Source organism: Ochotona curzoniae, unplaced genomic scaffold (genome assembly GCF_017591425.1).
Source record: "Ochotona curzoniae isolate NIBS_2020 unplaced genomic scaffold, NIBS_Ocur_1.0 contig_1014, whole genome shotgun sequence".
NCBI classification, from domain to species: domain Eukaryota; kingdom Metazoa; phylum Chordata; class Mammalia; order Lagomorpha; family Ochotonidae; genus Ochotona; species Ochotona curzoniae.
This window is the reverse complement of record NW_024464920.1, coordinates 49,867,276-49,886,821: the sequence shown is the minus strand read 5'-3', so window position 1 is coordinate 49,886,821 and position 19,546 is coordinate 49,867,276. Positions and strand designations below refer to the sequence as shown.

Below are 19,546 nucleotides of genomic sequence, written 5' to 3'. Positions count from 1 at the left end.
CTGCACCCTCTACTGCTCTCCCAAGTATATTAGCAGGGAGCTGGATTAGAAGCAGAGCAGCCGGGACTCAAACCTGTACCCATATGGGGTCCCAGGCAGTGGCTTGTCCCTGTACGTCATCATTTTTAAGTCTTGGCAGCATGGGAGACACAAGGCCTTAGGCCCTGGCCACCCTGTGCAGGTGCAGGGCAGCTTCGTCCATGACAGTGCTACTGGGCAGTCAGGGCCCTGGCTTACCATCCTCTGGCCCTCTCGTGGTCGTGGTAGCAGCACAGCCCTTGTGGTCTACACCACAGAAACAGGGAGGAAGCTGGCAGAGGCCTCTCGGGCTGCCTGCGGGAAGCATCTGGTCTCTGCTTGCAGTGCGTCCCCCAGAGGTGGGCAGCAGGGTCACACTCCACTGTGCAGTGTGTCCCCTAGAGGTGGGCAGCAGGGTCACACTCCCACTGTGGCAGCCCTGCCCAGGTCTGTAGACTCGAAGCATCAGCACAAAGGGGTCTTCTCAGCAGCCCAGTGTCCCAGGCAGGGCCCAGGCTTGGGCCTCCGGGTGGGGTCTTGGCGGAGAGAGCTGAGGACGCCCTGGGTCCCAGCACACAGAAACACTCCCGCCACGCCTGTGGAGAACCCAGCGGTCCACGCCTGCCCGGGCCCTTCCTGCTAAAACTGTCCTGCCTGACAGAAATGGGCAGGGGCTGTGTGCAGAGAGCTTTGAAGCAGAAAGGACGGCACAGCCTTGCTCGGCCTTGGCTGGGGTAAACCCAGTGCTGTGGGAGCAAGAGGCCTTCTGGGCAGGTGGGCACGAGGCAGGGCCCCGGGTGGCCACTAAGTGACCGTCTCTCCTCTCCCCATGCTTGGGAGGGCAGCACAGGCTGGGGAGTCGAGGCTAGCGCTGCTGGTGATTGGCTGCCAGCCAGCCTCATCTGTGATCGGTGTCTCAGTCGAGCCCCTCGGCTCTCGGCCACATCCCACTTGCAGTCCAGAGGGACTAGGGTGAAGTCCGGTTTAGGAGACAGGAGCAGGCCCACAGCCCTGTGTGTACCCACACTGGGGGAGGCTCAGCCTGGACACCCTGGGGCCTTGCACACGCAGCTCCTTGCACACACAGCTCCTGCTGTGCTCTGTCAGCCCACAGGAAGTAATCCCCAACCATAGGTTCCAACCAGGGCAGAAAGGGGCAAAGTTGCTAATGACCATGCCAAAACCCAAGATGGCACCTGCAGGCCTCTTGTGTCAAGTAGGAGCAGGTCCCGGGCTGTCCCCCACTGGGCGCTGCCCACACCAATGCCACCAGCCCCAAGACAGCACCAAAGACCTGCTGGAAACCAACATTTTATTAAGCCCTCCCAGCCCCTTAGAGATCTAGTCCAGTAGATTCTCTGTCCCAAAAGGCACAGACGGGGGTGTGGCCAGCACTCCCCACCTCCCCCCGCCACAGACCGCTCCAGAGCAGGCCAGGGGTGCCAAGACAGTGGGTGGTTAGCCAGTAACGCGCCCAAAGTATAAGGAGTTAATTTTCTCTTAAAAAAACCGAACTAACAAAAAATGAGTAGGAAAGCTCAGCAGTGACCCAGCACTGTCTTGAGTTTAAATACAAAATCGGGTCATAAGGCAGCAGTTAGAAAGACAGCAAGGCAGCCAAGGGCCCCCGGGTGGCCCCCCGGTTGGCGTAGGGCAGGGGCCAGCCCTGCCCATCCAGGGGGCTCACTGCAAAAGCAGCAGCAGCCCCCCACCCAGCAGCAGCAGCAGGGGCATCGGCTCCAGGGACACCTGTGGACGAGAGGGGCAGGGGAGGTCCTGGCATCAGCCACACAGTGGGCATTGGGGGCACTGGGGGGTGGGGGAACGATGAGCGGGGCTATGGGAAGGGGTCCCAAGGGCATGGCAGAGAGGGGAAGATGGCCAGCTGGGGCCCCACTGTCCTGCCAGGAGCTGGGCCTCCCACAGGCTCGGCTCCACCCAGCCGGGCAAGGGGTGTGCACTGTGGTGAACCAGGGAGGTTCGTGAGCAGCTCCCAAGGACCCCAGCTCTTACCCAGAGGCTGGGAGCCCCACGGCGACTCCGGAACCTCAGGAGGCTGGCGAGACGGAGTGCCAGGCTTGCAGCCACACCCCTGACGCCCCTCCGGCTGTAGGTGAGGGCCAGGCTGTAAGACATGAGAGGGAGCCGCCTGACTACAGGAGACACAGCTTGGGTATCCCCACCACAGCCAGGTCTTCTCCCAGCCCCCAGGGTTCCAATGCCTTCCCACCTGTTGGTCATCACTACCCCCTGTGCCCTGTACCCTCTCCCCAAAGGGCTTCCTTCTTCACACAGCGTTTCCGTTAGTGACAGAACTGCCTGGGCTAGAGAAAGGTGGAGGGGAAGAGTCTGGGGGCTCCCTCCAGAGGCATGGCGGGGAGGGCAAGGGTTCAGGTCCAGCCCTGAGCTGGATTCTGGCCTCCCCTTGCCAGCCAGGCCCTCCTCACCCACCCTGGCTGGGCCATGGGCTCCTCACCTGTGCACGGCCATGCCGGGCAGCTGGGCCAGCCGGGGGCCCCGCACACGGACATCCATCTCATCCCCGATCCGGGCCAGCCTCAGGGCCACTCGGTTACTGTGGAGAAGGCAGGGATGGGCAGGGGTTGTCCCTGGCAGCCCCCACCTGGCCTGGGCCGCTCCCCTCTCGGATGCTGTAAGCCAGGAGCGCTTACACAGACCCCCTTCCCAGCCAGGGGCTCATGGGGCAGGATAGGTCCACGGGATAGGACCTGCGGTGCCCCCCATGTCCCTAGACCTGCTAGAATGACCCAGGCCAGATGTGGAAGGACCAGCAGGTATGTGGGGCTGGCAGGGGGCACCTCCGGCCTACCTCTGGCATTCTCCTCACTCTACAGTGCCCTTAAGACCCCCTCCACAGGCGGACCCTGAAGGACAGGCCCTGGACTCTGCCAGTGCCTGGGGTGTCCCGGGAGGAACCCAGCTGATGGGAATGGTAGATGAGGGGACTCAGCTCCGAGACCTGTCCCCCCTCTAGTGGGGGGCCTCCAAGACCTGTCCCCTGGTCCCCAAGCCACCACCGTGCTATCACTCCTAGGATGGAGCAGCTGAAATGCCCGAGCTGGGGCATCCTGTGTAAACCAAATCCTCGAGTGTCGTGGGTGTGTGGTACAAGCCCCCCCTTCCACACACCCCAAGTTCCACCCTGGTGACAGCTGCTCAGGAGGGCGGGGGGGGTTCCCAGGCACTAGGCCTCTGGGGACCGTGCGCTCAGGTGCACCTCCACCTCAGTCTTGGGGTGATGGGAATCACTGGCTGATGTCAGGGGTGGGGTGTGGTGCCCCATGTGCCACGGGCAGTCATTGGCCCAGGGCTGCGGTCCCTGATGCCAGAGCAGGAAGTGGGGAGCCAGCCAAGGATCTTGGGCCTTTGGTGCTGACACCTACCCAGTCTGGGACCTCAAAGACAGGAGCCCGAGGCCCCTGCAGAGGAAACCTGCAGAGTAGTGTAACCGGGGCAGGAACGGGGGCACGGAGGCTGGCACTTGCAAGACCAGCAACAGCCAAGCCCTGCCAGCCAGTGGGCAAGCCTGGGCTGGGTGCTGCAGGCTGGGTGCTGGGCTCAGGTGTAGCCCCTGGAGTGCCCAGGTCCAGGAAGGTCCCCTTCTGCCTCAGTGGTTTCTTGGGCCCCCTGCATGGCATTTTTGACTTTGTACCTAGATTCATCTCCCCGGGAGGCCGGCACCGGAGGGGAACCCCCTTCCAGCTCCCTGGACCATGCTGATTGCCAGAGCCACTATGGTGAGGGGTGTGGCCAAGCTGCTGGCCTTGGGGCGGGAGGCAGCCACCCCACCCCAACCACCAACCAGCAGAATACTGGCACCCACCTGTGCTCCAGGCACTCCATGAGGTCCAAGTCTACCATGCGATCCCCGTCCTGGTCCCCGTCCTGGTCCTCCGTGGCGCGGGTCAGGCCGGGAATTTCTGTCGACGACAGTTCTGGCACCTGTTCTTCCAGAGGGGCTTCCTGGAAGAGGTCCCTGGAGCCAGGTCTGACTTCAGACATCTCTGCGTGGGCTGGGGGGGAGACAAAGGCGACTGAGCCTGGGACCTCCACAACCAACCCCGTGGCTGGAAGGCCCTGGAAGCTGAGTTTGAACCATCCCCTGCCCCCCTGCGTCCCGAGACCTGGACTGTGACTCAGGCCTGCTCCCTCAAAGGCCATCTCCACAGAGGGGCCACTCCATGCTGGCCATTTGCAGGCAGCCAGGCCACAGACCCTACATGGAGCCGCACTGCCCAGGGCTGGCCAAAAAATGGCCACCCCATGCTGGCTCCGTGCCCCTGGGCAAGCCGCTCAACCTATCTGTGCTTGGCAGACAGCTCTGGAGTGAGGGACGGGGCAAGATGGGATAGGGCCTGCAGCTCTTGGGCAGCCGACAGGAGCCATCAGCTTCGTGGTCAAGCCCAGAGCACCTGCTGGCCAGAAACCCTGCTACTTGTTTCAAACAAGGATCGCCAATAAGGAAGCGAGGAAGAGCACAGCACACTCCCAGGGACCCACTGCTAGACCCCAGGCTCTCGTCCAAGCATGTCCAGCCCCGGCACGTCAGGAGCCAGCTCACAGCCTGTTCCCTCCCACTCCCAACTGCCCCTGCTGCCCCACTGTCCCTGCAGTCTTGTGAGTAAGAACTGCCTGCCCCCACTTCCCCAGGGATGGTCCTATAAGCCAATCATGACCCCTCCCGTCCCTCCTGTCCCCAGCATCCCTTGCAGCTGGGTGTGGCCAAGTCCCTCAGAAGTCTGGGCAGTGTTGTAGCTCAGTGTGTTAAGCTGCTGCTATAAACGCCAGCCTCCCCCTTTGGAGCAGTAGTGCTAGTTCCAGTCCCAGCTGCTTTGCTCTCCATCCAGCCACCAGCTCTGGCACCTGGACCCAGTGACCCTGCTCTAGCCCCGCCTCTTAGAGGGCCTACCACTTCTCCCATCACCACACTGGGACCAAGCGCCCAACTTGAGTACGCTCTGCCCACAGTGCAGCCTGGCGTGCTGGAATCCCAAAGCCTTCCCAAGCACAGCAGCTGCGGATCTGCCCCCTTAGTAAGCATTGCCATCACTGCGAGGGCTGCATGGGAGCCCCATTGCCATCACTACGAGGGCTGCATGGGAGCTTATGGCCAGAATCGCCACCCTCCCACTCTCCCTTCCCCTTCCCCGCACCGTGCAGGCCAAGCACAGTGGTGCCAACACCAAGACACTGGAATCTATTCCCAGCTCGGGACCACAGAATCCAAGCTGCCAAGACCCCCAGACACCGCACCTACAGCTTACATAGTGTTGGAGTGATTGTGTGCGTGAAGCAAAGCTGGGACAATCTGACGTTTGGGGTTATCCTGGCACTCCAGGTTTCAGAGTTTGGAGCTTTTGGGAATCAAGCTGCACTGCCTGTGCTTTTCCTCATTACCTCCCCACAGTACACATTTATGCCACAGCCGCCTGCACCTGGCAACCTCCACGGCCTCCTCCTGGAAGTCTGCCTGCAAGGGGTCGCTGTTCACCGTGGAGCAAAGGAGGGGAGCCAGGCCTGGAGAGCCCCTGCCCTGGGGAGCCCCTGAGGCGGGCACAGAATGCTGTACTCCTGTCTGGTGCAGACGCTCCTGGCTTACAGCATCCGAGAGGGGAGCGGCCCAGGCCAGGTGGGGGCTGCCAGGGACAACCCCTGGGTGTTGCACAGGTTACCCTTGGCCAGACCAGACATTGGCCTGATGTCAGCCAGGCCTGGACTGGGGACATGGGGAAGTGCACTTGCGTGACAGCCTTTGCAAGAGAAACCTCAGGACAGCTGCGTGGTTCCCCCTAGCCTGGAAGGCAAGGTAAAAGAAATGTCCAGAACTCCTTTTCCCGAAAGAGAGCTGGCTGGTGGTTGGGTTCCCAAGAGGGAACGCTGGTGGTCTGCTTAGCGGAGAGCAGGAGGGGCTGGGGGCGTCAGATGGTAAACAGCTGGCTGGCCACAAAGAACCCACACCTGCCAGGCACCACCTTCCCCGCAGGCACCAGAGCAGGGAGCAGCGGGGGGAGGGGGTCCCACCTGCAGGCCAACACTGTCAGAGGGAGGTCTGGGCCCGGGCACAGGCACCGGGCCGGGCAATGCCCCTAACCCATCAGGCTGGGGCACAGGGTGGGGGTGAGCAGTCCCAGAGACATCTACAAAAGCACCAGCACCTCTCCAGCTGCAGGCACCTTGGCCTCCATGTCCCGGGGAAGTGCCAGGTGGCAATCAGAGGCAAGGCAGATGGACAGCCACCCAGAACGCAACGGTGCAACACCTATCCAGGAGATGCAGGTAACAGACAGCCGCCTGGCACCCTCAGGCCCGAGGTGCACTGGGCAAGCGGGGCGACCTGGGGGCTACCCCACAGCAGAGTCTGGCTCGTCTGTCCCTGCCAGCTAGTAAGATGGACGCAGGGGAAGGGGTGGGGGTGCTGGTTTTCACACAGCAGGACAGCCCACGAAGGACCAGGTGTAATCAGGCCCTCACTGACACTGAAGGAAAAGGCTCTAGATTGCAGTGATGGGCCACGCACCCCTCGAGCTGGCTCAGCCGGGGAGCAGGCACAGACATGCACATGCACGGGAGACTTCAAAAGGTGCCCAGGTAGGAACTTTCTAAAACTGCATTGAGGTCAACATTGTAGTGTAGCACATTAGGCCACTACTTGCCATGCCAGCTTCCTATGCCAGAGCACAAGTTCGAGACCCGGCTACTCCACTTCAGATCTGGCTTCCCACTGAGGCACTGGGAAAGCAGCAGAGGATGGCCCAAGCGCTGAGGCCCCTGCGCCCACGGGGAGACCCACATGGAACTCCACATTCCTGGGTTCAGCCTGACCCAGCCCATTTGGGGAGTGAACTGACAGAGGAAAGACCCTACCTCGGTCACTGATACTCCACCTTTCAAAGAAAGATATCCTAAGATTTTAGTGCAAGAAGTTTTTCCAGATTCATGCCTCTGAGGAATCTTTAGAAAGTTTATGAAAATGCTATGTGTGGATCTCAGAAAAGCTTCTTGGGCAGCAAAACAAACTTATCTTCAATTCCGTTTTCCACGGACTCTGCAGTGAACACCTGAACTGAGGCAAAGAAAAAGCACACAAGGTTTCAGCACAAAAATTAAGCTAAGGGCCCCACATGGTAGCCCAGTAGCTAAAGTACCGCACCCACGTGGGAGAACTGGAAGGAGCTCCAGGTTCCTGGTTTCAGATCAGCTCAGGTCCAGCCACTGTGGCCACTTGGGGAGTGAATCATCGGATGGAAGCTCTTCCTCTTTGTCTTCTCCTTTCTGTATATCTGACTTTCCAACAAAGGTAAATAAATCTTTAAAAAATTAAGCTAAGAAAGGATGCATAAACTTTTTTTAAAGATTTATTTATTTTTATTACAAAATCCGATATACAGAGAAGAGGAGAGACAGAGAGGAAGATCTTCCGTCTGATGGTTCACTCCACAAGTGGCCACAATGACTGGACCTGAGCCGATCTGAAAACAGGAGCCAGGAGCTTCTTCCAGGTCTCCCACACGGGTGCAGGATCCCAAGGCTTTGGGCCGTCCTCGACTGCTTTCCCAGTCCACAAGCAGGGAGCTGGATGGGAAGTGGGGCCGCTGGAATTAGAACTGGCACCCATATGGGATCCCGGTGCATTCAAGGCATTAACATTTTTATATATATAAAAAAAATACAGGCTTGGTGCAGTAGCCTAGTGGCTAAAATCCTTGCCTTGCATGCACCAGGATCCCATATGGCGTTGGTTCTAATCCTGGCAGTCCCGCCTCCCATCCAACTCCCTGCTTGTGGCCTGGGAGAGCAGTAGAGGAAAGCCTAAAACCTTGGGACCCTGCACACCCCTGGGAGACCTGAAAGAAGCTGCTGGCCATGTGGGGAGTGAATCAACGGACGGACGTTAGATCTTCCTCTCTCTCTCCTCCTCTCTGTATAGCTGACTTTCCAATAAAAATAAACAAATCTTTAAAAATTGCATTGAAGGGCGTGAAAGTTCAAGGTGAGCAAAGGGACATTTTCAGGGACGCCGCGTGGCTGTGTGTGCAGCTGGCCCCAGCTCCAGGAGGAGGGACTGTGTCTTGCAAATGCTCATTTCCCTGGGAAAGCAGCTCCAGCCCTCATTTGCATTCCCCTGCCCCTGCACATGTCCCCAAGGTTGTGGGTACCTGGTGGGGTGGCCATGGTCGGGGGCGGGAGTCTGATCCAGGGTCTCCACATCCCCTTCCTGAACTGGGCCACACACAGAGTAGCAGCCTCTAGGAGCTGCCAGACTCATCTTTGGTCCGCAGAGCTGATCAGTGTTTGTTGAGTGAATAAGAGAAGGCAAGGCCTTGCCTGAGGCTGGACTTTGAGGTCATGGCAGCTGCAGTGCCAGAAAGCTGGTCTGGGTTTTCAGCATGATTTTTTTTTCCAGTAAATTTGCAAACAAGGAGTTGAAAATCTTCTGGCAGACCCTGCACCCATGCACATCGCCACCTGAGGGGCAGGCAGCCCACGCCACCCCTACCACACTTGGTGGAAAAACCACCCCCATTCCGACCACCAGGAGCCCCATTTTGCCCCCAGAGGTCAGGATGCAAATCAGGAGCAGGTGCCACACCCACGGCTCGAGGGCACCTGTGGGGCAGGAACACCACGTGGCCCCCAGCTCTCCACTTGGTTGCTGGCCCACGGCCCATTCTGGACATGTCATCTCCCTGCCACGTTCAGGGCAGAGTGAGAAGTCTGCCCAGGAGCACTTGGTGTGTGTCCAGCAGGGGCCCAGGCTGAGCCGGGAGTGGGAGGTGAGCCCCTGGTGGCACCCCTCAAATCTGCGTTACATTCAGTCTGTTGAAGCCAAGCTGGCAGGACTCTGTCCTGCAGCCCTGTTCACTGACAGGCAAGCCCAGAGTGGAAGCGGTCAGTTGGGGGTCCCAGGGGAGGCTCAGCGGGGTGGGCTCTGGTGAGAACCCTGGGCCTGGGCCTCCTCCTCGGAGCTTCCATGGCACCTCTCTGGTCACCTGGAGCGTGCCTGAGGGTGAGGGGCACAAAGTGCCCGGAGCAGGTGCTGCGCACTGTGCAGCCTGGGCTTCCCAGTGCAGCTCTGCCAGGCATGGCTGTGTAACTGCAGGTCAGTCACCTATCCTCTCTGAGCCTTGCAGAGCCATCTCCTGCAGAGCTGCCTCTTCCGGCTGCATAGACTGAAAGACACACTGCTGTGTACTTGAATGCTGGTGAGCTGGGGGATGGGGGATGCAGCATAGCCCACTATGCATTTGCCATCCACACAACCCTGCAGGTATCTGACCAACCTGCTGGGCTGGGACCTGGAGGAGCAAAGAGGGTGAAAGAAAATGCTTTCTTGGAGGGAAAGGAGTAGGATGGGGTATGTGCTGGCCCCGTGCTTAAGCCAGACTTGGAGGGGGGGGGTGATGAAACTCGTTTGTACTGCATACTTGGGGTTAGTAACATGCATTCAGACTCACAGTGTGGCACACAGCTTGACTGTGAACTTGAGTGTCTGTGAGGGCCGGCTTGAGCCTGCAGTCCCACACCACCACACACCTGCAGGAGCCCAGCACAGCTCGCTGTGGGGCTGGGTGGGGCTTCACTTCCATCAGTGAGAGAGAAGAAAGTGGGGGAAAGGTAGAGAAAGGGAGGAAGGGGAAGAGGAAGGAATTTTATTTACTTAAAGAAAGCTGCACCTATTATTTGAAAGGAAGAGCAACAGAGAGGAAGAGGAAATGAGTGTATCTTCCATTCAGTGGTTCACTTGCCAAATGGCCTCCACAGCCAGGACTGGCCCAGGCTGAAGTTAGGAGCCAGGAGTCCCCTCTGGTCTCCCACGTGGGTGCAGGGGTCCCAGCACGTGGGCCATCCTCCGCTGCCTCAGTGCATGACCAGGGAGCTGGTTTGGAAGTGAAGCAGCCTGGAGTCAAACCAGTGCTCTGATGTGGAACACTGGTTCACCCACAGTAGCATCACCCGCTATGCCATCAGCCTGTCTAAAGAAAGAACCTCCCCAGCCAAACGCTGAGACTTCCTGTGTGGGTACAGGTGGCCAACAGCCTCCCAAAACACACTGACCAGCAGCGTGGGCTAACCACGCAGGCTCTGTGGAAACACTACCCAGACCAACAAAAAGCCTATTTCTGAGGCCTGGGAACTGAGCTGCGGAGGGGGAAGGTGCTGGGCCTGGTCAGCACCTGGGATGCCAGGGGTGGGAGGGGGTGATGCCCTTGCGAGAGCCCCTCCCCGCTGCCCTTGCCCGAGCACAGAGCCCAGCATGAGAACAGAGGGAAACGGGTCCTGTGTGGGCATTGGCAGCTGTGCCTTCAGGGAGGAGGCACACCAACCTTTACACCGAGGGTAGCACCTGGCAGCGGATGGTCCCAGGTTCCAGCTGAGGGCCAGATGGGGAGGCATCCAGGCCATCATCCAACAGCAGCCCTCTGGGCCTCCCAGGCAGGTCCCCAAGCCTCACGCCAGGCCTGTTGCAGGACGCCTTGGCAGTCATGCAACACCAGTGTCCAGCCCTTCCAAACCGATGCATGGGAACCTGGCAGGTGCACTCAATACTGTCACCCACCGTGCATCTTGCTTCTTAACAACCCACGTTTCCTGTGATCTGGTTGGAGATCCCTCATGTGCACGAGTTTCATTTTTTTTTTTCCCACCAAAATGTCCTGATCTTTCATTTTAGTTTCCCATGTGCGGCCATTGCGATACCATAGAGGCCACATATGGACAGAGCAGGCAGGAACGGGTCCTGCTGGCTCGGGCGGTCATCCTCCCTGCGTGCCCGACGCCCCCCCAACATACATGGCTTCTCTGTGCCCAAGTTTCCTCCTCTGTAAAATCCACCTGCCAAGAAGGCTGTAACAGGTACAACAGCGACAGGCAAAACCTGAGAAATGTGACCTGTCACTTTTAACACAGGAAAGCCAGGGGCCGCGTCAAATCCGTGACCAGGAACAAACCGACACCGCCATTGCATGTCAATTAGGCATACGCTCACGATTCGCTGGTTCCGGGTGAATGAAGAGGCACGGACATACTCGGAGTTTGGGGGGGGCTGCCTTTGGACTAGGCAATGGGATGGGGGTGGGGAGGCACGGGGCGTGGCAGCAGACGACCAAGCACATGGGGTTGTTTCTCTAATTAACCCTGAGGACGCCGCTCAGCCCAGCCCCCTACAACCAACACATCTGCCCCTCCTCTCTGAGGAGCCCAGGGCCCTGCTCACTGCCCAAGGTTGCCCAAGCTGTCCCAAACGTGAAGTGCTGTCTCAGGACTTGGCGCCCTTGGTAGGAGCGGGTGGCGGTTGGGGTGGTGGGCTGTGACAGCGTCACAGGAGGTGATGACGGAGGAAGCAGCGCTCTCAGATCCCAGCCACCTCTCAGCCCGGTGCAGCTGCACCAGCTCAGGGTGGGGCCCGGGCAGGGGGAGGGGGAGGTTTTGGTTTCCTTTTCGCCAGGCTCTGTGGGGCAAGACACTCTTCAGTTGGCTTTGAGGCCCCTCCCTTCTAGCCTCTGGGTCCTGGTCCAGCTCACTGTGTGACTCTGGACAAGTTCCTGACCCCCTTTGGGTTCCTGATTACTGCTTTGTAAGATAAGAGTCAGAGAGAGATCTTCCCTCACAGCCCTGCCTGCTCAGACAGTTGCACAAATACTCAGATTCCTGGGGGAAGCTGATCAACCACTCTTAAATGATTATAAAAATGAGCCCAACAAGGAGCCCTCAGGATTTCCTAGCCCCTACCTGGGGACTGCAACCTGCAGGATTACAGTGTTTGTTGAAGATGCACTGGGATGAGGAGCAGGTGCACGGAGAGGCAGCCCAGGTCTCCCGACTCCTTCCTTCTTTGCCCACTCTTGGGTGATCCCAGCCCTGCCCCACCCCAACCTCTCCCCACAGCTGGCACCCTCAGGCCAGCAGGCTCCATGCTCCCCTCCTCCCCCTCTTCCCAAGACAGAACCAACTGCCAATCGGCGTCGCCCTGGCACCTTGGGTCAACAGAGCTGGGCTGGGTACCTTTTTGGTCCCGTTCCATGTTTACCTGTCTGTCTGCCGCAGGCGCCCAGGAGCCTGTAGAACTTGGCACAGAGCAGAGATGCAAGAACCCGGCAGCTCTCAGCAAAGCCATGCAAAGGATACGGTGAGGGGGGAACGGCCTCACAAGGATAGGAAATGCCTAGCCAGAGGCTCAGGGCTGGCCACAACACTCCAGCCCCTGCTGGCTCTCCAGTCACCTGCACCAGGACATGGAGGGCATCCCAGGAGTCCAGAAGGTAGTGGGCTGCAGGCATTGCACACACTAAGGGCTCACCAAGGGCTCCTCTGACATGCCTGGAGCTAGGAGGAGGACGTACACCCAACCCACGTGTTCAAGGGGAATCTGTGCACCCCTAAACCATGCAGCTGGCTAAGCCCAGGCCTCCAGACAGAGCCGCCTCTCAGCTCCAGGCTATGGACATGGGCAGGAAATGTCACCTCCAGAAACCCTGCTTCTGGGGTGTGTGGCCAGGCCCCAGGGTGCTTCTGTGTTGTGCTTGCTCCCAGTTGGGTCACAGGGTGCAGAGTCCTCTCCCTCCCCCAGAAAAACAGGTGTGTGGCGCACAGGGCCCAGCAGGGCCCAGTGGGTGTTTTGTGTTGTCACATCCCAGTGTTGACACTAGGAACATCAGCCACCCTCCCGCGCCCCGCGCCACCCCGGGTCTTAACTGCCCTCGGGTCACACAGAGCCCAGAAGCGTGGGCTGTGGCTGAGGGGCGTACTTTCTGTGTGCCCCTCAGGGCCAGCTTGACCAGCCAGCCAAAGGACACAGGGGAACCCTGGGCTTCCCCCCACCCTGCACATCTACCTGTGGCCACCAACACTCTAGTGTTGAAAGAGCAAATTCGGACTCTGGCAGCCACCCAGGTCTGGGGCAGGGGCAGCTTCTGGCATCCCTCGGACCTGCAGTCCCCCTCCCCCTGGCTCCCTACAGTCAGCTTTCCCCAGGGGCCAGCTCAGGGGACCTGGGCACTACTCCTCCCTTTACCACCCACCCACCCGGAGCCCACAGCAACAACCAGGTAGCGCCTGCCCAGCCCAGGAGCAGGGTCACCCACCACGGGAAGCTTCCTCTCCCACGGAGCTGGCAGGCCAGTGTCAGGAGCACCCAAGGCCCGAGATGGGATCTCTGGCAGCCATGGCATCCCTGGGAGAATAAAGCCAGCCCTAGCACAGACGCTGAGGGACGGATGGGTGCAGCCAGTCTCAACCGGAAAGTGGCGCGAGCCAGGAGAGCCCACTGCCAGCAAGGCTGGCCACAAGACCCGTGGCCTTGAGGCCCAAAGACGGGGCTCCGGCTTGGCCAGGCTTCAGGTGCAGAATTTCACACCTGCAGCAACACGGGATCTGACTCTGGTGCCTTGGGACCCCAATCAGGGTGCAGCTCCAAGCTGCCACTCTACTGGCCCTAAAAGAGGAGCTACCCAGGGCCTCCTGTTCAGCAAGGCTGTCACCCAGGCCTCGCACCCTCAAAACTGTGGGCCCAAAGAAACCTTGTTTCTCGCCCATTCTGCAGCATCAGCGACAGGACTCACAGATGGGACTTGGGAGAGAAGACAGGAACAGAGCCACAGACAGGCACAAGCAGGACGCTGGAATCCTGGCTCAGCACGAGGACTCAGCTCTGCCTGTGGGGGCACAGGCACCTGTGGGGACACTGGCACCTGTGGGGGCACTGGCAGAGCATGTCAGACTCCCAGGCGTTCCCAGCACACAACCCAGATAAGCCACCTGAAACTTATTCCCAAGTTCACTGGGCACCAAATTGGTTCAGTAAAAACGGGCACTTTATCTGCTTATGCCCAGACTGAATGTAGGAAAGGCATGCATGTGAGTGCCCCCCTGCCCAGACTTCACTCCCTTGGGGGTCTGTCTCCTTCCTAACGCGGAGGCAAGGAGGCCTCCTTCCAGAGAAGTGGGCGCGCAGCCGCAGAGTCCCATCATGAGAAGGGTAGCTCTTTCTGGGGAAAGCAGCGCCTTAAAGTTTCACAAGGCCACCCACATCCCGGAATGTCAAGTGTGGCGGCTGGACCCTCGCCCCTGCCCGAGTGCAAGTGGCAAGCCCGCGAGGGCAGGCACCTGTGCAGGGGGCGTGGACAGATGAGAGCCCGCCGGCGCGCCCAGCTCGCCCTGCAAGTTCCTTTTCCGCACTCGCCGCGCGCGTCCCAGAATCAAGCTTTCCTCTGACCCTTCCACAGGTGCTCGGCGCTTCCCAGCCCGAAGGGCACAGGTGCCCGGCGCCATCTTCCCTCCTCCGGGGCACGCGGGAACTGTGCCGTGCCCTCTCTGGGCTGGCGAGACAGCGCCGCGATCAGATCCGGTCCGCACGCTCTCCTCCTCCCCGCGCCTTGTTTCCCCTGCATGCCTGGAGGTGCTGGCCGAAAACCCAGAGGCCATGTAGGAAGGTGAAGGAGGGACGACCAGGGGACATCTGGCCGCGGGGTGCGGGCCGGCCCACTGCACAGATGCGGAGACTGAGGCAGGCAGGGGTCGTGAATGGCACGGTGGAGGGGCTGGGACCTGGAGCCACCGGCCCCAGAAGGGAAGCCCCAGGCCGGAGTCCCCAAACGTGTCCTGCAAGCGACTTGCCCAGGACTGGCCAGGGCGTAGGTCCCCAGGGTTCCCGAAATCAGCGCCCAGGGTGGGGGCCCGAGCGCTTCCCCGATGAGCGCGGACGCCCCTGGAGGCGGCGAGGAGGGGGCGCGGACTCACCTGCTGGCAGGCGGCGGGTGGCGGGCGACGGGAAACGGGCGGCGGCTCCGGCTCAGGCTCCGCGAGGTATTGTCTGCGCTGGCGGCCGGCTCGGGACCTGATAGGCCCGGAGCGCCCCGTCCGACGCGCCCCGCCCCGGGAGCGCCAGCCCCGCCTGCCCCGAAGCCGCGCCGGGCCTTGGCGCGTGGGGCTGCGGGCGGCGCGGGCGGGTCACACTGCAGACCACAACCCCGGCGTGGGTCCTGGGGGAGACTAAGCACCTCCGACGCGGAGAAAGGTTCAGAAGGAATGGCCCGCAGAAGCCGGCGCTCAGAGACCTGGGTGTCCCTAGGCCAATTGGGGCACCCCCTGGCGCTGCATCCAAGGGGCCTGGGGAGGGGGGAGGCTTTGCGTCCTAGCCCGCCGCAGCCTCAGACCTGCGCCCCTCTCCCTGCCACACCCACACTCCAGTCCCTGCTCTGCACTCCTGGACCACGGGCACTGAGGTCAGGCGTGGGGAGGAGGTGGACAGTCCACGTGGAGACCCCCGAGAGGGGCAGGGTCTCAAATCCCCAGAACTGGAAGGGAGAGAAAATAACAAAGTAGTCCAAGTAACGGTTTTCTCCAGCACAACAAACTTGTTTACCTCGTCTTGCTCTGGAGTAGAGGAGGGGCACGGTGGGGTTACGGGAGGTTGAGGGTCTCCCTCAGGGTCTCACCTCTGAAATGGAAGGGGCACTGCGCCTTGGTGGACCTGGTGGTTGGAGGCGGAGAGCGGGAAAAAGGGGTTCCCTTTCTTCCTGATGCATTTTGCAGGTGAAGAAATGGAGATTGCAAGAGAGGGGCATGACCCCCAGAGGGGGGGTCTCTGGCCGAGGGCACAGTGCCTTGCACACAGGTGGAAGAGGCAGGTAAGGAAAGGCGGCTGGACAATTGGGACCCTGAAGGACCCTGAGGAGACATGAGTGAAAATACCTGACTGGCAGGGTCCCAGGTAGGACCCACTCACTCACCCACCTGGGGCAAGAGCAGGCATAATGTGTCTGCCTAAGAGCCGGGCAGGCCACAGAGCTCGACTGTTCAGGCGGCTCAGACCTCCTCTGATTCCACAAGCACCCTTCTGCTGACTGCAGTAGTCCTGATGGCTGCCCTGCCCGGGCAGCTGGCCCAGCTCGGGAAGATGGATTAGAAGGGGAGTCCCCAAACAGGCAAGAGAGGGCCTACGCTCACTGTGCGAGCACCCCAAGACCGTGCAGTGGGCACAGATTCTCAGGGGCACACTCAACCCCACCAGTCCCACACCTCCCGGGTCTCCATCTACCGGTCAGGGCTCCTCGCCTGTAGGAGCTGCCCCCTTCTACTGGGGCAGGACCACTTCCAGCCACTGTCAGAGGTGCAGGCCTTCCCGCCCACCACAACAGGCCCTCCCTGGGCCAGTCTGCAGGCTCAGCCTCCTCCTTGGCAGGACTTCTGGGTTGTTCATTTGGTAAGCATCAACAATGGCTCCATATGACCCACAGGGTGGTGATGAGGACAAGCCCCCACCAGGTGGCAGTGGACAGAGAGCTGGGCAAGGCCTTGGCAAGGGCTGACCTTGGTGCACCCTTGAGGGCCAATGGTTCCTGGTGGGTGTGGGCCCTGGGCCCTGGTTTGACTGCTGACCCAGTCACCTGTTAGGTACTGGGTGGCCCTCAGGGCCATCCTCTGAAACTGCCCGCTTCCCAGGGCACCTTCATGGGTAGAGGCTTTGGGGGTCCTGAGCGTGGGGTCTGGCACACAGCAGGTGCTTAATAAGTGCAGGAGCTGATGGGGTAGGAGCTGATTAGGCACTGCTGAGGTAGGGTGAGTGTTGCATGGTAAGCCGCTGCTGCTGAGACGTCTACACTCCACAGTGCCTGGTTCTCGTCCCAGCAGCTCCACTTCCCATCCAGCTCCCTGCTTGGGGCCTGGGAAAGCAGTCGAGGACGGCCCAAAGCCTTGGGACCCTGCACCCATGTGGGAGACCTGGAAGAAGCTCCTGGCTCCTGGCTTTGGATCAGCTCAGCGCCGGCTGTTGCAGCCACTTGGGGAGTGAATCAATGGACAGAAGATCTTGCTCTCTGTATCTCCTTTCTCTGTATATCTGATTTTTCAATTTTTTTAAAAGTGTATTGAGGAAAGCAATAAAATTCAAGCTCTTGGAAAAACAGACAAAATATCTTGACCCGGAGGGATCATTAGAGGAAAGAGTGGAGTTGTGGCCCAGGAGAGACAGCCTGGGGACTCACTGCTTGGGCTCACCCACCGCCATGGCCCGAAGGGTGCTGCTACAGGAAGACAGCCCCTGTGATGTCCAGTGAGACCTACAGAGGACAGAATCGTGTCTGTGACATGCGCTGCTTGCACCTGGCAAGCTGCCTTGCTAGGAGGGTTAGAGCCACACAGAACTAACCGATAGCCTTGGAAGTGAGACTGCTGGCCGCCTCGGGGTGGGGTGGGAGGCCTGGGGAACCTGCAGGGGAGACAAGGGGGACAGGCCTTGCTCTGGACACGTGACATTTGCTCCTTTTTCAGATGTAAATTAAAAGTCACTGTTAACAAAATTCAAGTCCAGCAAAACAAAGTCCCATGGATCAGAGCGCAGCCAGGCAGCCAAGAGCCAGGAGTTTCACCCACATTCCCTGTGTCCACAGCAGGTCCAGGCCAAGGTGGGGTGGGAGCAGCTGGCTCTGCAGGTGACCAGGGGGCCAGTGCATTTCAAAGCAGGCTACAGAAGCCCCCAGCTAAGTGCCACAGGGACTTTGTAGGCACGCGTTCCAACAGCTGCTGGGACTGAAATAACCTAATCTCTGGCAGCTTGTCAAGGAGACAGAGACCAGGCCTCCATCCTCCCAGACAATGCCAGGAACCCTGGGTCGGAGGAGAGCCCATATCAGCTCCAGCAGTACGCAGAGGCGGCCTCAGGAGCCAGTGCACAGCCTGCACCAGTGGCCACTGCCGTCGCCTGCCAGGAGCAGGAGTGAGGGCCCAGGTTATCGCTGGAGTCAGGGTTGGCAGTAGGGACAGGACACACGGGGGTGCAGTGACAGGAAGGAGCCTGATCCTGCGGAGTTTCCCCAGGCCCAGAAATAATATGGCTTCTGACAGCCCAGCTTATCGGAGAGAGAACAGAGATTTTTCCAAACAATAGTACTAGTTGGTGCTCCTGCATCCTCATAGGTAACCTGTCCTCTGGGAGGCTGGGCCAGTACGGGAGTGGGCAGTGCTGCTGGGCCCAGCTCTGCTCACGGGGGCACTCTGGGAAGGGCTGCTGGGTTGGAGGGCTGAGGACAAAGGGCCACGCTCAGGTGGCAGCAAAGGGCAGGCATCTGTATGGGCAGCAGTGGATGGGCAGCGGGTGCAGAGAGAGAAAGGGAGGGAGCAGCATAGTGTTGCAACAGGCAAGTCCTCAGACCTGTGATGCCAGCATCCCATATGGGTGCTGGTTCATGTCCCAGCGCCCCACTTCCCATCCAGCTCCCTGCTTGTGGCCTGGGAAAGCACTATTGGATGGCCCAGAGCCTTGGGATCCTGCACCATGTGGGAGACCCAGAAGAGGTTCTTGAGGCCTGGCTCCTGGCTTTAGGTCGGCTCAGCTCTGGCTGTTGTGGCCATTTGGGGAGTAACCAAAACATGAAAGATCTTTTTTTTTTCTCTCCTCTCTTTGCAAAATCTGCCTTTCAAATAAAAATAAATAAATCTTAGAAAAGAGAGAGAAAGGTGATTTTTTTTTAATCTAGGTTTTGGTGGTTTCTTTCTTTTTTTTTTTTTTTCTTTTTAAAAGACATTTCCTTATCCGTGGGCCATTACAAAAGGAGAGGCGAGACAGAGAAGGAGACATGTGCTGGTTTACTCCCCAGGCGGCCTGGCTGGGCTAGGCCGATGCCAGGAGCCTGGAAGCCCATCCTGGTCTCCCACATGGTTGGTGGGGTTCTAGGGACTTGAGCCATCTTCCACTGCCTTCCCAGGAGACTTAGGGCGCTGGATGGACATGGCACAGGTGGGATTGAGCCAGCACTCATAGGGGGTTCTGGTTCCAACCGGCTGCACCACAATGCCAGCTGTGACTTCGTTCTGGGTGCTCTATCACGGTTAAGAAGGCAAGAATAACGCCAATTGAAAGCCTTGTGAGGACTTCTGGGCCAGGGGCAGAGGGGTGATATTTGGCCTGACATACCTGCTGTATGCTCCTCTGGCCTGTGTCACCTCCCAGGACCCCACTCTCCCTGGGGGTCCCACTCTTGGTTTAATGCTGCCCACACTGTGTTTTACACTGCCCCTCAACCCCCAAGGCTGGTGGTTCTTACGGAGAGAAGCCTGATAGAATGTGTCACCAGCTTTGGGGGCAGGTTCAGGGAAGGATTGTACCACGGTGAGGAAGAGGGTGAACAAGACAAGTGGGGCCACAGGAAGACAGCGCCTCTCTCAGGGGATGGGGAACAATGTGACCAATTGCTCTGCAAGGTGGGGTGCCCAGGTCCTTGCACACTGGCCTTACAGCTCAGAGACAGCAAGGGCTAGGAAGGGGCCGGGGCAGGTTGCCTGCAGATGGAGGCCGCACGACATGCAAGTTGGCATCTCCAGTCTTTCTAGGCCAAATTTAATGCCCAGGAACCAACCACAGAGTGGCCACTGTAGTTACAATCTCACCCAGGGAGCCCATGTGTTCAGCGCCTTACATGTGCGAGGCGGCAGGGCCCCGGCCCGGGGGACCTGCTGTGGGGTCTGTGTGCTGTGTGGTGCTTCTCTCATCTCCCCCATCCAGGATGAGAAC

The 19,546-nt window shown here is 59.6% G+C and overlaps 1 protein-coding gene across 1 annotated transcript; it reads right to left on the bottom strand.

Moving 5' to 3' along the window:
• Positions 1 to 1,701: 1,701 nt before the first annotated feature.
• Positions 1,702 to 14,840, bottom strand: BIK (BCL2 interacting killer). Its single transcript, XM_040988332.1, has 5 exons — positions 14,776 to 14,840; positions 3,863 to 4,052; positions 2,495 to 2,593; positions 2,032 to 2,143; positions 1,702 to 1,767 (listed from the first exon to the last, which is right to left on the bottom strand). The coding sequence occupies exons 2-5, from the start codon at positions 4,039 to 4,041 to the stop codon at positions 1,702 to 1,704; spliced, it is 456 nt and encodes a 151-aa protein (XP_040844266.1). The 5' UTR covers positions 4,042 to 4,052; positions 14,776 to 14,840.
• Positions 14,841 to 19,546: the final 4,706 nt, after the last annotated feature.